The 18,287-nt window shown below is 35.8% G+C and overlaps 1 protein-coding gene across 1 annotated transcript in view; it reads right to left on the bottom strand.

The window, feature by feature from the left end:
• MEIKIN (meiotic kinetochore factor) overlaps window positions 1–18,287 on the bottom strand; it is a 93,018-nt gene that overhangs the window by 66,892 nt on the left and 7,839 nt on the right. Inside the window, exons 5-6 of the mRNA XM_040622706.1 lie at window positions 15,154–15,291; window positions 8,004–8,123 (exon numbers count right to left, since the gene is read on the bottom strand). Coding sequence (XP_040478640.1) covers window positions 8,004–8,123; window positions 15,154–15,291 — 258 coding nt within the window. The remainder of the gene's footprint in view (window positions 1–8,003; window positions 8,124–15,153; window positions 15,292–18,287) is intronic.

The raw sequence follows: 18,287 nt of genomic DNA, 5'->3' as shown, positions 1-18,287 counted from the left end.
GCTGTGATACCTACAGGCTTAGCAACCATTCTACAACTACGGGGAAACAAGCCAACACATTTGGTGGTAGAAAGATACAATGACTATAGGATCTTAATGATAGTGGTGAGCTGCAACATTAGCTCTGGCCTGGGAAGAGAAGTAATCCAATATAAATAAACATGTTCTGCATGACAAAAAATAACATACACAAAAAGACAACTGACAACCTGGGAGAAATGGTCATGATATATACCACAGATAAAAGGCTAATATTCTTTAAAAAAATTTTTTTGAGTATAGGTAATACACATTACACTAGATTTATGTGTACAACATAGTGATTTAACTTCTCTATACATTATATTATGCTCACCACAAGTGTAGCTACCATTTGTCACCACAGGATGCTATTACAATACCAATGACTATATTCCCTATGCTGTGACTTTTATTCCCTTGCCTTATTCATTCCACAACGAAAGCCTGTGTTTCCTACTCCTCTTCACCCATATTGCCTATGCCCCCAATCCCTTTCCCCCTGGGAACCATTAGTTTTTTCTCTCTATTTGCAGATCTGATTCTGTTTTTTTTGTTTGTTTTTAAAATTCTTTTAAGTTTTATTTATATAAGTAATCTCTACACCCAACATGGTGCTCGAACTCACCAACTCTGAGATCAAGAGTCACATGCTCTTCCAACTGAGCCAGCCCGGTGCCCGTTTTTTGTTTTTTAATTTGCTTTGTTTTTTAGATTCCACACATGTGAAATCATATGGTATTTGTCTTTCTCAGTCTCACTTATTTCGCTTAGCATAATACCTGCTAGGTCCATTCATGTTGTTGCAAAAGGCAAGATCTCAACCTTTTTTATGGCTGCATAATATTCCTGTGTGTGTGTGTGTGTGTGTGTGTGTGTGTGTGTGTGTACATACCATATCTTCCTTATTCGTTCATCCATCGATGTACACTTAGATTGCTTCCATATCTTGGCTCTTGCGAATAATGCTACAATACATAGGGGAGCATGTATCCTTTCCAATTAGTGTTTTCGTTTTCTTTGGGTAAATACCCACTGATGGAATTACTGGATCATATGGTATTTCTATTTTTGATTTTCTGAGGAACATCCACACTGCTTTCTACAGTGACTGTACCAATTTACATTCCCACCAAACATGGGTAAGAGTTCCTTCTTAAAAAAAATTTTGTGTTTTTTTTTTAAACTTGTAATTTTGTGCCCACCAGGGGCATCTGGATGGCTCAGTTGGTTAAGCACCTGACTTCAGCTTTAGTCATGATCCCAAGGCCCTGGGACCGAGTCCCATGTTGGGCTCCCTGCTCAGTGGAGAGCCTGCTTCTCCCTCTGCCCTTCCCCCCTGCTTGTGCTCCCATGCTCTCTGATAAAATCTTTCAAAAAAATTTTGTATTTAAATTCAATTTGATTAATATATACTGTATTCTTAGTTTCAGAGATAGAATTTAGTGATTCATCAGTTGCATACAACACCCAGTGCTCATTACTTCAAGTGCCCTCCTTAATGCCCATCACCCAATTACCTTATCTTCCCACCCACCTATGTTCCCGCAACCCTCAGTTTCTTTCCTTTAGTTAAAATTCTCATATGATTTGCCTCCCCCTCTGTTTTCCTCTTATTTTCTTTTTCCTTCCCTTCCCCTATGTTCATCAGTTTTGCTTCTTAAATTCCACATAAAAGTGACATCATATGGTTTTTATCTTTCTCAGACTGACTTATTTTGTTTAGCATAATACCCTCTAGTTTCATCCACGTCATTGTAAATAGCAAGAGTTCATTCTTTTTGATGGCTGAGTAATATTCCATTGTGTATATATACCACATTTCCTTATCCATTCATTTGTCAATAGACATCTGGGTTCTTTCCATAGTTTAGCTTTGTGGATACCGCTGCTATAAACATTGGGATGCATGTGCCCCTTTGAATCACTGTTTGTAAAACCTAGTAGTGCAATTGCTGGGTCATAAGGTAGCTCCACTTTTGACTTTTTGAGGAACCTCCATAAGTTTTCCAGATGGCTACACCATTTTGCATTCCCACCAATAGTGTAAGAGGATTCCCCTTTCTCCGCATCCTCACCAACATCTGTTGTTTCCCGAGTTATTAATTTTAGTCATTCTGACTGGTATGAGGTGGTATCTCATTGTGGTTTTGATTCATATACGAGTGTCCCTTTTTTTCCACATCCTCACCAACAATTGTTTTTTCTTGTCTTTTTATTTTATCCATTCTGACAGGTATGTGGTTTTGATTTGCATTTCCCTGATGACTAGTGATGTGGAGCATCTTTTCATTTGTTTGTTGGCTATCCGTATGTCTTCTTTGGAAACATGTCTATTCAGGTACTCTGCCCATTTTTTAAATCAGATTGTTCAGTTTTTTTGGTGCTGAGTTGGAGAAGTTCTTTATATATTTTGGATATTAACCCCTTATTGGATATATCATTTGCAAATAGCTTCTCCCATTCATTAGGCTGCCTTTTTGTTTTATTGATGGTTCCCTTCACTGTCCAAAAGCTTTATAATGTAGTCCCAATAATTTATTTTTGCTTCTGTTTTCCATGCCTCAGGAGACATATCTAGAAAAATGTTGCGACGGCTGATGTAAAAGAAAGTACTGCCTGTATTCTCTCCTAGGATTTTTATGGTTTCAGCTCTCACATTTAGGTCTTTAATCCATTTTGAGTTTATTTTGTGTATGATGCAAGAAAGTTGTCCAGTTTCATTCTTTTGCATGTAGCTGTCCAGTTTTCCCAGCATCATTTATTGAAGAGGCAGTCTTTTCCCCAGTGTGTATTCTTGCCTCCTCTGTTACAGATTAATTGCCCATGTAAGCATGGGTTTATTTCTGCGCTCTCTATTCTGTTCCATTGATCTACGTGTCTGTTTTTTGTGCCAGAACCGTACTGTTTTGATTATAGCTTTGCAGCATATCTTGAAATCTGGAAGTACAACACCTCCAGCTTTGTTCTTTCTCAATATTGTTTTGGCTATTGGGGTCTTTTGTGGTTCCACACACATTTTAGGATTATTTGTTCTAGTTCTGTGAAAAATGCTATTGATAGTGTAATAAGGATTGCATTAAATTTTTAGATTGTCTTTGGAAGTACGGACATTTAAAAAATATTAATTCTTCCAATTCGTGAGCATGGATATCTTCCCATTTGTTTGTGTCCTCTTTAATTTCTTTCATCAGTGTTAACAGTCTTCAATTTCTTTCATCAGTGTTTCATAATTTTCAGAGTACATGTCTTACACCTCCTTGGTTAAGTTTATTCCTAGGCATTTTATTCTTTTTTGTGCAATTATAAATGGAGTTGTTTTCTTAATTTCTCTTTCAGCTACTTCATTATCAGTGTATAGATATGCTGATTTCTGGGTATTAGTTTCATATCCTTAAACTTTATTGAGCTTATTTATTACTTCTAATAGTTTTTTGGTCTTCTATGTACAGTATCATGTCATCTGCAAATAATGACAGTTTAATTTCTTCCTCACTGATATGGATGCATCTTAGTTCTTTTCCTTGCTTGATTGCTGTGGCTAGGATGTCTAGCACTATGCTGTAGTAACAGAAAAGTAGAAAGAAAGGACATCCTTATCTTGTTCCTGATCTAGAGGAAAAGCTCTCAGTTTTTCACCATTGAGTATGATATCAACTGTGGGTTTTTTTTTTCATAGATGGCCTTTATTATGTTGAGGTATATTCCCTCTAAACCTGCTTTATAGAAAGTTTCTTAACATGAAGGAATTTTAAATTTTGTTAAATGCTTTCCTTGCATGTACTGAGATAATCATATGATTTTTATCCTTCATTTTGTTGATGTGGTGTATCATGCTGATTGATTTGCAAATAATGGACCATTCTTGCACCCCCAGAATAAATCCCATTTGGTAGCAGTGAATGATCCTTTTAATGTGTTGTTGAATGTAGTTTGCTAGTATTTTACTGAGGATTTTTGCAACTCTGTTCATCCAGGATTTTGACCTGTAACTAAATTTCATTTTTCTTTTTCTTTCTTTCTTTCTTTCTTTCTTTCTTTCTTTCTTTCTTTCTTTCTTTCTTTCTTTCTTTCTTTCTTTCTTTCTTTCCTTCTTTTTCTCCTTCCACCCTCCCTCCCTTCTTTCCTTCCTTCCTCCCTCCCTACCTTCTTCCTTCCTTCCTTCCTTCCTTCCTTCCTTCCTTCCTTCCTTCCTTCCTTCCTGTGTGCGTATTTGTCTGGTTTGGTATCATGGTAATATTGGCCTTGTGGAATGAATTTGGAAGACTTCCTTCCTCTCCTATTTTTTGTAAAAGTTTGGGAAGAATAAGTATTAACTCTTTTAAGTGCTGGGTAGTAGCCACCTGTGAATCCATCTGGTCCTAGACTTTAATTTTTTGGTATTTTTTAAGGTACTGATTCAATTTTGTTATTAGTAATTCGTCTGTTAAGATTTTCTATTTCTTCCTGATTCAGTTTGGAAGATTGTATGTTACTAGGAATTCACCTATTACTTCTAGGATGTCCACTTTTTGGGCATAATTTTTCATATTATTCTCATAATCTTTTATATTTCTGGAGTCATTACTTCTCTTTCATTTCTGGTTTTATTTATTTATTTGGGTCATTCCTCTTTTTCTCTTGATGAATCTGGCTAAGGGCTCATCAATTTTGTTTCTTTTCAAAGAACCAGCTCCTGCTTTCATTGATCTGTTCTACTATTTTTTGTTTTTGTTTTAGTCTCTATAATATTTATTTCTGCTCTGAACTTTATTTTTTCTTTCTTTCTACTCACCTTGGGAATTGTTTGTTCTTTTTCTAATTATTATAGGTTTAAGGTTAGATAATTTATTTGAACTTTTTCTTGTTTCTTGAGGTAGACCTCTATCACTATATATTTCTATCTCAGAACTGCTTGTCTTAAAGGTTTGGGACAATTATGTTTTTATTTTCTTGTGTCTCCATGTGATTTTTGATTTCACCTTTGCTTTCTTGTTGATCCATTGGTTGTTTTGTATTATACTGTTTAGTCTCCATGTGTTTTTGGTTTTTTTTCCAGTTTTTTCTTGTGACTCATTTCAAGTTTTATAGTGTTGTAGTCAGGAAAGATGCATGGTATGATTTCAACCTTCTTAAATTTACTAAGACTTTCTTTCTGGCCTAACATGCAAGCTATTCCCAAGAACGTTCCATGTACACTTGAAAAGAATGTATATTCTGTTGTTTGGATGAAATATTCTGTATATATCTGTTATATCCATCTGGTGTAATGTGTCATTCAAAGACACCGTTTCCTTATTGATTTTCTCCCTGGATGATCTATCCATTGATTTGAATGGGGTGTTTAAGTCCCATACTACTATTATATTACCAGCAGTTTCTCTCTTTATGTCCATTAATATTTGCTTTATGTATTTAGGCGCTCCAATACTGGGTGTGTAGATATTTAGAGCTTTTATATTCTCTTACTGGCTTGATCCCTTTATCATTATGTCATGCCTTTCTTTGTCTCTTATTATAGTCTTTGTTTTAAAGTCTATTTTGTCTGATAAAAATGTTGCTACCCTGGCCTGTTTTTCACTTCCATGTGTACGGTAAATGTTTTTCCAGCCCTTCATTTTCAGTCTGTATGTGTCTGTAGATCTGAGATGAGTCTCTTATAGGCAGCATATAGATAGGTTGTTTATTTAATCCATTCTGTCACCGTATGTCTTTTGATTGGAGCCTTTAGGAAAAGGCTAATATTCTTAATATCTAATGAACCTAGAAAGGGAGGGTTAAAGATGAAAAACCAGACAAAAAATGGGGAAAAGGCATGAAAAAATATTCACACACAAAGAAAATAAAAATGGCTCTCAAACATATGAAAATGTTTAAGCTCACATATAATTAGGAAAACACAAATTAAAATAACACTGAGATACCATTTCTCACCTATTAGAGTAGAAAAATTTTAAAACATGACAATATATCTTGTTGGTGAGGATATGAGGAAACAAGCACTATAAGACTTTGCTGGTGGGAATGCAAACTGGTTTAATCTTTCTGGAGGAAAATATGGCAATACTCAACAAAACTATATATGCACTTACCTTTCAACTCAGCCATCCTAATTCTGAGAATCTACCTTGAAGATATTCCATCAATATGAAAAAATATATATCATAAGTTTATTCATTAACACCTGATTTGTAGTGGCAAAGTATTGGGAAAAAACCCTACATACCCCATTCATAAGAGAGCAGTTAAATAAATGAAAGTGCATTCATACAGTGGAATACTATGTAGCTATTAAAAAAAACATGAGGAAGATCTCTATAAAACCAGCTGGAGTGATTCTAGTACATACTATTATGTGGGAAAAAAACAAAATAAAATGAGTCTCTATAAGTATGTTAACTTTCATGCAAGAAAGAAGAAGATATAAGAAAATACATACAAAAGAAATATAAGAAGGATAAACCATAAACTAAAGAGACTAGTTACTTATAAGGGTTGGATGGGAAAGGTGTAGAAAGAAGAGGGAAACAGGATCAGTGTAGCAGGAAGGAGGAAGTGATATTTTCTGAGAATATACATATTTCTTATAGCCTGAACTCTCAGAACCATAACAATGTTTCACAAAACTTCACATAGCCCCTTTTCCCTGAATAAAGAAACAAACAAAAACCAGGATGGAGAACGAAAAATTGAATCCAACACTAACAAATCAATCTTCGTATATTCCAAGTGAATACCAACTGTACTGTAAGGGGAGGGAAGAAAAGAACTAACCTATATATATAACTTTGGAAAACAGTATTTTAATTGGTAATAGTAATAACAAGAGTAATAGTAATAACAAACAGAACTGTACATAAATGCTGTAATCTATTTAGTAAATGTGTTTCTCAAAGGGATCTGGGTTAACAATTCTGAAACTTCTTTATGTGTATACTAGAATTACATAAATATGTAAATAAATAATGAAAGTATTGGATTTAAACACATAAAATAAATATTCATGGCTTCATACTGATATAAACAACTGAATAGATAAGTGGCAGAAAAGAGTTCTCTTACAGTAGAATTCCAATTCTACTAATACAATTCTAATGTATTACTACATTAGTAAATGTAGCAGCAAAATGTGAAACAGAAAATCACCATTAGACAAACACCAGAGTAATAAATATCACAAATTCCTCTGATGACTACTAATATTAGTGACTGAAAGTTTAAGGAGAAACAGGATTTACAGTGTCTCAAACTATCTTTTCTATATATTTAATGACATAAAGTGAAGCTAGTAACTTAACCATGCAGAAAACCACAGACACTACATCAATCATATGACAAAGTTTAATATCACCAGTAATAAGATATACTGACATCAAGAACTTCATACGTTGTACTGAAAAGGGCATAACATCATTTCTGCAGCATTCTTTTAAAAATTGATTAAATTCATTCCCGTCATGAGAAAACATTAGACAAATTCAAATTGAGGGACGTTCTACAAAGTAACTGATCAGTAATCTTCAAAAGTATCAAGACTATGAAAGACAAAGAAAGACTGAGAAACTGTTACAGACTATAGTAGATTAAGGGAAAAATAACAATTAGATGCAATGTTGGATCCTGAAACATAAGAAAAGAGACTGGTGGAAAAACTGGTGAAATGTGAATAAAGTCTGTAATTTAATTAGTAGTTTTATGCCATTGTTCATTTACTGATTCTGATCACTGTACTAATGTTACATTAGGGGAAGCTGGGTGAGAGATATATAGGCACTCTGTGTACTATTTTTGCATCTTTTATGCAAGTCTAAAATTAGTTCAAAATAAAAGTTAATAAAAAAGACCCACATATGCTTAAGCTACTACTAGTCAGATATTATTTGCAGCCAAAGGTAATCCTAATCAATGAACTGAGCTTATAAAATGGTTAAAAAAATTACTTTGCTTTTCCGACATAGATGAGGGGTTTCTCCTGTGACATGAGAAAAAAGAACGTGAAAACTCACCTAAAATTGCAGAGAGGTTTGAAAACTGTGGTACCTTCTCTATTGCTACTGCTTTACTGGTATCCAGAAGAGTGGAATTTTTGCATTGCATGTGTTCTTCCAACTTGGGACATTCCCAGTCTAAAACAGCAGGAAGAAATGGCACACAACTTTGAACAGCACACAAGTAGTACATTACCTCCCCCAGCCCCAACTTAGGTCCCCATACCAGCTTAGGTCCCCATACCTAGCTGTGGTAAATAAGGATTTTGAGTAAGACAGATAAAAAAGACAAGCCTTGATGGCATCGGGATAATAAATAATCTTTGGCCTATTTCAGTGCTCTAACCTACTTTCTTTCATAGATTTTTGCCCAATAAAGATTATTGACCTAAGGGACAGACAGCACACACAGGAGGTTCCTCTTAATATTTTATGTATAAATTATACCTAGGTACCATTAAATATCATATCACCAAATAACATACTAGTATCACTTGATGTCAGTTTTAAGCCTTCCATTGACTTCCCACTATGGAAGAATGAAGTTATTCTCTCTTACATCCCTGTCCCCACCTTTCCCACAATTCCCATTGTCCTGATATCATTATATTGCATATGTAGTTAGATCAATATTCGGTGTAGACTTTATGATAATAAACTGCTATAAAATTGCTATTTACTCTTGTGGTATACCATGACAACTGTTTCTCCGCCCTGGAGTCAATAAGGCTTTTCTGTTTTAATTTTCTCTATACTTTTCATCTATTTAATCAAATTCTATAAATTTTTTATTCCATTCTCTAGCATTCTAAAGTTACATAAAGCTCTATCTCGGTGTTTTTCATCTATTGTGCTAGGCACACTGTGGCCCTTTCAACACAGAAATCATACTCTTTGGCTTTAGGAAATGTTCTTGAATTATAACATTGATAATTTTCTTCCCTTTGTTTCTTCCATTACCTTTGTCTGAAACTCCTTTCATTCGATATTGGATTTCATATACTCTTCCTCTAATTTTTTTCCCTCTAAATTGCAACATTTTTCTTTATTTTCCTCCTGACTCTTTTCTCCTCAACCCTAACTTCTAAGCCTTCTACCGAGTTTTTCACTGCTATTGTGTTTATCAGAATATTGCTTTTTATAGCACCCTATTCTTATGTAATGGACACACATATATTTTATGTCAACGGGACTATTTTTTCCATATTTTTTTCTCCTTGTGTTTCTATTTCTGCATGGTTCCTTTTCTTACTTTTTAATTTTTTATTTTATTGTGGTAGGAACATTCAACATGAATCTACCTTCTCAAATTTTTAAGTTTACAATAGAGTATTGTTAACTACGTAGCACAGTGTTGTACAGGAGATCTCTAGAACCTATTCATCTTATAAAACTAACACTTAATACCTGTTGAATAGCAACTTCCCATATCTATCTCACCCTAGGCCCTGGCCACCAACGTTCTACTCTCTACTATGAATTTGACTATTTTAGCTATCTCATGCAAGTGGAATGGTGTAGTATTTATCCTTCTGTTACTGGCTTATTTCACTTAGCCTAACATCCTCAAAATTTGTCCATGTTGTTGCATATGGCAGGATTTCCCTTCATTAAGGCTGAATACTATTCCATCATATGTATATATTTACTTTGTCCATTCGTCAATGAACACATGCATTGTTTCCACATACGACTATTGTGACTAATGCTGCAGTAGATATGGGAGTGCAAACATCTCTTTAAGAACCTGATGCCAATTACTTTGGATAAATAACCAGAAGTGGGTTAGTGGATCATATGGTAATTCTATTCTTAATTTTTTGAGGAAAATCTACACTTTTTCATAGCAGCTACACCATTTACAATCCCAACAACATCATACAAGGGTTTCAACTTCTCTACATTCTTATCAATACTTGCTTCATTATTATTATTATTATTACTATTATTATTATTGTTATTATTACCATTGTCATCCTAACAGGTGTAAGGTGATATCTCATTGTGGTTTTAATTTGCATACCCCTGAAAATTAGTGATGTTGAGCATCTTTTCATATACCCGTTGGCCATTTGTTTGTTTGTTTAGTCTTTTTTAAAAAAAGATTTTATTTGTTTATTTGTCAGAGAGAGAGCGCGCAAGCAGGCAGAGGTAGGGAGAGGCTCCCTGCTGAACAAGGAGCCCAATGCAGGACTCGATTCCAGGACCCTGGGATCACGAGCTGAGCCAAAGGCAGACACTTGAACGACTGAGCCACCCAGGTGTCCCCTGTTGGCCATTTGTAAGTCTCCTTTGGGGAAATGTCTATTCAAGTCCTTCACCCATTATGTAATTGGGTTATTTGTTGTTTTTTTTCCGACTGAGTTGCAGGAGTTTCTTATAGATTTTGGATATCAATCTCTTGTCAGATATGTGGTTTGCAAACATTTCTCCTTTTTTTATGTTGCCTTTTTGTTCTGTTGTTTCTTTTGCTGTGCAGCTTCTTAGTTTTATGTAATCCCACTTGACTATTTTAGCTTTTGTTGACTGTGCTTTTGGTGTCATATCTAAGAAATTATTGTCAAGACCAATACCATCAAGATTTCCCCCTGTTTTCTTCCAGGAGTTTTATAGTTTCTTGTCTTATGTTTAAGTCTTTAGTGCATTTTGGGTTGGTTTTTCTGTATGACGTAATGGCCTGATTTCATCCTTTCATATGTGGAAGTCCAGTTTTCCCAACATCATTTATTGAAGAGACTATACTTTCCCTATTGTTTATTCTTGCCAATCTTATCTAAAATCAAGTGACCGTTTCTGGGCTCTCCATTCTATTCATCTATATGTCTATCTTTATGCCAGTACCATATTGTTACAATTGCTGTAGCTTTGCAATATATTTTGGAATCAAAAAGTATGGATTTTTTCACTATTGAAAGTGGGAGTAATGAAGTCTCCATTACTGTATGGATGCCTATTTCTGCCTTTAGGTTTATCAGTGTTGATTATATCAGGTAGTGATATAATACTGAGTGCCTATTTATTATCATTACATGTTCCAGATTAACTGACCCTTTCATCATTATTACATCATGTCTTTGTCTCTTGTGATAGTTTTTGACTTAAAGTCTGTTTTATCTGATATAAGTAGAGCCACTCCTGCTCTCTTTTGGTTACCATTCTCACAGAAAATCTTTTCCCATTGCTTCACTTCAGGACTACATGTGTCCTGAAATGTAAAGAGTCTTTTGTAGACAGCATATAGCTGGACCTTGTTTTTTTAATCCATTCAGCCACTCTTTGTCTTTTGACTGGGAAACATAAACTATTTACATTTAAAGTAATACTGATAGGGAAAGACTATTACTATTTTGTTAATTATTTTCTTTTAGTTTTTATTTAGGTTTTTTTTTTGTTGTTGTTAATTATTTTCTATCTGTTGCCCCTTTTCCTCTCTTGCCATCTTCCTTTCTATTTCATTGATTTTTTGATACTGATATGCTCTTATTCCTTTCTATTTTTCTTTTGTGTATTTTCTTCTATAAAGATGTATGTATTTATTTCAGAGAGAGAGCAGGGAGGAGGGGGCAGAGAAAACACTCCATGCTCAGTGCAGAGCCCAATATGGGGCTTGATCTCAGGACTCCGAGATCATGACCTGAGCCAAAACCGAGAGCCAGATTTAACCAACTGTGCCACCCAGGTACCCCAGTCTTTTGAGTATCTTCTATAGGTCTTTTCTATGTGGTTACCATGGTGCTTATATGAAATATAGTTTTAACAATCTATTTTAAACTTCTAGCAACTTCAATAATATACAAAACTCTGTATTTTTATTTTTAAAGATTTTATTTGTTTATTTATTTGAGAGGGAGAAAGTGAGAGAGCAGGAGAAGCAGGCTCCCTGCTGAGCAGGAAGACCGACACGGAGCTTGATCCCAGGATCCTGGGATCATGACCTGAGCTGAAGGCAGACACTTTAACTGACTGAACTACCCAGGAAACCCAAAAAACTCTATATTTTTATTTCTCCCTTCATACACACTTTGTGTTACTGATGTTATAATTTACATCTTCTCATATTGTGTATCCATTAACGTATTTTTATTGGTTATTTTAATACTTTAGTTTTTTAACTTTTATACTAGAATTAAGTGATTTAAATACCATAAGTACTTTGTACTTGTCTATAAACTTACTGGCAAGTTTTATACTTATGCTTTTGTGTTGCTGTTTTAGACCTTTGTTTCAACTTGAAGAACTCCCTTTACCATTTTTTTCTAAGGTGGGTCTAGTGGTTAACTCCTTCACCTTCTGTATAGGAAACTCCTTATCTCTTGATTTATTTTTTCTTCAAGCTTTTATTTTAATTACATGGTGCTCATCAGGACAAGCATACTCCTCCATCCCTATCACCTATTTCACCCATCCCATCCCCACCTCCCCTCTGGTAACCATCAGTCTGTTCTCTACAGTTAAGAGTTTGTTTCCTGGGGCACCTGGATGGCTCAGTCAGTTAAGCATCTGCCTTCGGCTCAGGTCATGATCACAGGGTCCTGCTATCAAGCTGTCATCAGGCTCCCTGCTCAACGGGGAGCCTGCTTCTCCTTCTCCCCACTGCTCATATTCTATCTCTCTCTATCTCTCTCTCTCAAATAAAATCTCAAAAAAAAAAGTTTGTTTCTTGGCTTATCTCTTTTTTCCCCTTTGCCCTTCTTTGTTTCTTAAATTCCACATGAGTGAAATCATATGGTATTTGTCTTTCTCTGACTTATTTTACTTAGCATTATACTCTCTAGCTCTATCCATGTCTTTGCAAATGGCAAGATTTTATTCTTTTTATGGCTGAATAATATTCCGTTGTTCTTTTTTAAATGATAGTGTTGCTGGTTATAGTATTCTTGGTTGACAGTTTCTTTTCTTTCATCACTTCAACTGTATGATTCTACTCCCTTCGGCCAGCAATGTTTCTGCTGAGAAATCCATTGAGAGTCTAATGGGGGTTCCCTTGTATATATCAAGTTGATTTTCTATTGCTGCTTTCAAAATTCTTTCTCTTTGATTTTTGATAATTTGATTATGAGTCCCCGTGTGGATTTCTTTGGTTTGCCTTATCTGAGATTCACTGGGCCTCCTAGGTCTTGATGTGCATTTCCTTTCCCAGATTTGGGAACTTTGCAGCCATTATTTCTATAAATAAACTTTCTGGCATGCTCTCTCTTTCTCTCTTTCCCTCCCACACCCCCTTTATCTTTCCCCTTTATCCATCCCTACTTTCCCCCTGTTCCTTCTCTTTCCTTTATCCACCCCTTCTTTCTCTCTCTCTCCCTCCCTCATCTCTTCTCCCTCTGGGACTCCTATGGAGTATAAATTGCTCTGTTTGATTGTGTTCCATGAGTCTCTTAAGCTTTCCTTACACACCATATTTTTTGTTAGTGACCAACAGTCATCTAGAATATACGAGGTCCCATCAGCACTTTGAGACAGATGAGAAAGAAGCCATTTCCTTAGGGAGCACTCTGAAACAGTCAAGACAGTAGCCAAACCTTTGGTAAGCTCCCATAAAATTCACAACATTTCACACACCGTTCAGTTCTTTTCCTCCTTCCCCAAGGGGAAGCTGGGACCTGGGGGTTTCCTGCCAATTGTGTGGCAATGTGCTATGGGTAGGGATTATGGTGAGACAGTATCTTGAATTTTCCTACTGGCTTTGATGTGGCTGATCTCATACATGCCTGGGGTGTGAGAGTCCCTTGACTAGTTTCCAGATTTCTCACAAAAGGAATAAGTCTATGTATCACTGCTGAATTAGTGTGTCCATGGGGGAGGGAGGGACCAGGGCTTCTTATTCCAACATTTTGCTGATGTCACTTCCATATTTTCCTTTGTTTTGATCTCTATGTTTTATGTTAGAAGCTTTCCTCAGAGGTCTGGTAATCCTGGCTCTCTACTCATATTTAAGAGAAGGCTCTAAAAGGCTAACAGGAATTTCTGTGGCCTAGTTGGGGTTTGTCACAGAGTTAGCTTCATTGTAGGGTGTTCTTGTCAGTTTCATGAAAGGGCTACTGAGGTGAGTATCACTAGATATTTTCTTTAGGGTTGCTCAGATTTGTTAGGAAAGAATCTTCCATTCTCCTGCCTGAAAGGTTCAAGTCTGGGTACTAGTATTCTGGAAGCTGAACAGAGGAAGGGAATGTGGGTTGGGATGGGAACAGGCATTAGGGGAGAAGGTACCACAATTCAGAATGCACACTTCATTTAATTTCCCCTCTTCTTCATTCAGTAGTTTCTGAAACAGCTGGCTTTTTCTATATAATAAATAACCCCAAAATCTCATTGACACAAAATGAAAGCATTTATTTCTTATTCCCATGTCTACTGGTTGGCTCAGGCAGGTCTGATTCACATTACAGATCTGCTGATCAGCTGGGGCAGCTCTCTGCATCTGCAGGTTGCCTGGGACTGTTCCGTTCCATATCTCTCATTCTGGGGTCCCCATAGGAGAAGCAGAAGCTAATTAGGATATATTCTTCTCACAATGTTAAAAGCATAAGAGGACGAGCCCAGCCAATTAAGCATATTTCAAAGATCTGCTTATGTTTCATTCACTGATATCCTATTGCCCAAAGCAAGTCACATTTCCGTTGCTTTTCCAGAGCCAAAGAGGGAGAAAGTACACTCCACTCACTACGAGGATATGGCAAGGGTGTGGATATATAATATTACCACAGGGGAATGAGTAATTGGGAACAACATTTCAAAATATCATAGATCCTTGCTATTAACAGTGCCTAGTATACTCCAGTCCAGAGTTCCTCTGTTTCAAAACGTCCCAAAGAATAAAGCTCCAGGTTCCATTTGAGTAAGAAAGTAGTCACCACATCTTTCACATTTCAGACATACCTTTTTACAAGCATTGGTACAGCCAGATTATGAGCTTCTCTGGGATACTCTAGATCGAACTGGCTTGTTTCTGGGGCATTCCCCTAGTATCTTCATCCTTTTCTTATCTGGTAGATTTAATGCATAGTCCTATGTGATCAAGCATGCAATACAGTAGTGGGCAAGGGAAGGAGGTTTTGGTGAGGAAGACAAGCACACCTTCTCAAAAGGAACATTAATCATTGGAGGATTTGTGGACAAAGGAACAATTTCTATATGGGTCAGTTTAAGGTTGAGATTATTTTCTCACCTGAATAATCTGATCCTCTGAAGAGTTCAGGAGATGGGAAATTACTTAAACTCTCTTCAAAACTCTTGCATTCTGTGTAAGAGTCTGTGAATGAATAGCTCAGAAGAGAACTAGAAATACCATGCTGCAAACTTAGTCCTATAGAACAAAGAAACAAAAAGGGTAAAATGTTTCAATAGTAAACAGACTCAAAATCCTAAGAATTCACATTTGTAGAAACATACATGCAGTTGTATACAGAGAATGTAAAATTACTTATACAAACAACTGAAAAGGCATACTACTGTACACCACTTTAACTTCAACCTTAGGAAATAATTCTGTTTTTGATGTAGAGAAAGCATTATAATCTTTTTCCATTGCTTTACCAAGTTTCACAATTTATTTCTTCCCCTCCTTTGGTTCAGGTATGATTTTTGACCCCCAAATGCAAGTTTTACATATAAGTAACCCATAGTTGTAAACTAACTAGCTGAGAAGAAAAAGTAATTCTAGTTATTCCATTTAAAAATCAATGAGCTTAAACATAGACAAATAAATCAAAGGAATTCAACAGAAAGCCCAGAAATGACTCATAGTTCTATGAGCAACTGATGTTTTACCAAGATGCAAAGGCAATTCAATAGAGTAAGGACACTGTTTTAAGCAAATCTTGAAGCAACTGCGTATCTTTATGCAAAAGCAAAATAAAACAAAAAACTTGCATTCATACCTTCCATAATATAAAAAATTAACTCTCAATGGGTCATTGACATAATTGTAAACCCTAAAATACAAAGGGTCTAGAAAAAAAAAACAAAGGAGAAAATCTTCATGACACTGAGATAGGCAAAGATTTCTTATAACACTAAGATTAACAATAACAATAGCAATGATTAGACTTCATCAAATGTAAAAACTTCTCTTTGACAGAGACTGTTAAGATGAAAAGACAAGCCACAGATTAAGAGAAAACATTTGCAAATGGATTGGAAACCAGAATATAAATAACTCTGAAAACTCAATAATAAGAAAACAAACCTTTCAATAAGGGGCAAAATATTTGAACAGAGAATCTCCCAGACTAAGAGGTCTTAAAGTCATCCCTGTGAGAGTGAACTAAAATGAAGAACTTTCATATAAATGATAGGGATAGAAATTAGTACCAAAACTTACAAAACAGGTTTAGTAAGAAAAGGGAAAACGTAGTCTTCGCTATTAAACACTTTCAACTGAAAAAAATAGGTGTTAACACTAAATAAAAACTGGCAGGTGGGGGGAAAGTGATAAAAGGGGGACATGACTCCGATAAACTTATTTTTCCTGCCAGGGCGCTGACTTACAGCCCATTTCTCCTCATCCATTACCTACCTGAGACAGCTAACTCTTTGTCCTTCCTACTTTGACCTCACCACATCTTTCTCTTCCCCTCCAATGCCATTCTTAAAGTTGACAATTATTTCCTGTCTGGCCCCCTCTTCCAACCACCACTCAGCACTTAAATTGATTGACCCAATCTAACCTCCTCTTCGCCACATCAGATGTCAGAGGTGGGTTATCCCTCTGAGAATCTTTTGCTTCTCCTCGTCCAAGTGCCCTACAGTGTCTTGTCCCTGTCCTCACTACTTTTTAGTCTTCTCACTCTGTCTTCATCCTTCCCCCCACATGTTGTTACATCTCTCCTGCCTTCCAGCTTTCAAAATTCCATGAACACCACACACAGTATAGCCACCCCTTCCACCAAACCCCAGAACTCAAACCACGCTCAGAAATTAGAAAAACCCCATACTCACCATCTGGGTAGTTGGGTAGAGAAAAGAATAACTAATACTCATGATTATAGCAGTGGAAGGATGTTTCTGGAGTCACAAGTTAGAAATGTAAATGCATTTAAAGTTATATTTATATCAAATTATACAATATATATATACTTTTTAAAAGTCAAATTGTTCTATAAGGCTTGTAACAAAAACAGCAATCTCTTGTCTCATACCAACCCACAATTCCCTAATCTCCAGGGACAACTACTTTCAACTTTAGTAGCTGATCCTTCTAACAACCCCTTCATATTTCTAAATTAAAATGTATTCAACAATTCTATTATTATGACTGCTCAAATATATTTATACCCAAGCCATGTACTATGAGCTATAGTCAGACCCTATTGCTACATGTTGTTGTTTGTTTTTTTTTCAGTTATTGAGTACTCAATTTTAAAATTAGTTTTCTAAGTACCTATCACTATTCTATCCTAAATACTTGCAAAAGTATAAATCTCTTCTCAATACTTTAAAAATTCCAGGTTATCTATTAGTTCCTTTCTCTTTTTTCTTTTCTTTCTTTCTATTCTCATTTACTCTTTCTCCTCTTTCCTTCCTTTTTTTTTTTTTTTAAGAAGTATTGCTATTGGAGATCTCAATACACTTGCTCAAATTCAGACTTCTTGTCCTCTAGACACACTGCACAGGTATCTTCTAAGAATTCCCCTTTTACCATTATCCTAAGAAATTCTTTTGCATATTGTCTGTATTAGAGCCTCCAATTCCTGGATACCTTGATTTCTTCTTTATTGATTTATTCTCTAGTTTTGTTGGAGTATCTCCTTTATCTCATGAGAAAAGATGGATGGAAGAACTGTCTAAAAATTTGTTTATGCTATCTTCACTCTTGAGGATTGTTTGGCTGGGTACAGAATTCTAGACTAGTGTATTAAAATGACTGACTCCATTTTCTGATGTTTGACAAATTTAAACCTCACTGCTGTCTCTTCCCCTTTTGCCCCACATCTGGGCAAGCTGATAAGAAAGTCCTGATGTTCCATCTTTTGGCAATGGCTACAAGTTAAAACCATGTCTGGAAAACCCCATCCTGGCCCCACTTAACACCCCTCCCACCATTTCTTCTCTCTGTTCTCTCAAGCCATTTTCAGTCCTATTTGGAAGATGCACTTCTCTCTAGAAAGTCTCATATGAGTGACAAACCTTTCCCTATCCTCTTGGTTATATGGATGGCATCATCAGTCTTGAAATCTGAACCAAATTTTGGCTGGGGATCCATTCTATCTCTGTGAAATTAGTACGCTTCAGAATTTTAAATGCATTTCCCCACCATGTTCTAGCTTCTGGAGTTGCTCTTGAGAAACTCAATGCCATTTT

This window comes from Ursus maritimus, unplaced genomic scaffold, assembly GCF_017311325.1.
Source record: "Ursus maritimus isolate PB19 unplaced genomic scaffold, ASM1731132v1 scaffold_5, whole genome shotgun sequence".
NCBI lineage: Eukaryota > Metazoa > Chordata > Mammalia > Carnivora > Ursidae > Ursus > Ursus maritimus.
This window is presented reverse-complemented; position numbering and strand designations above follow the sequence as displayed.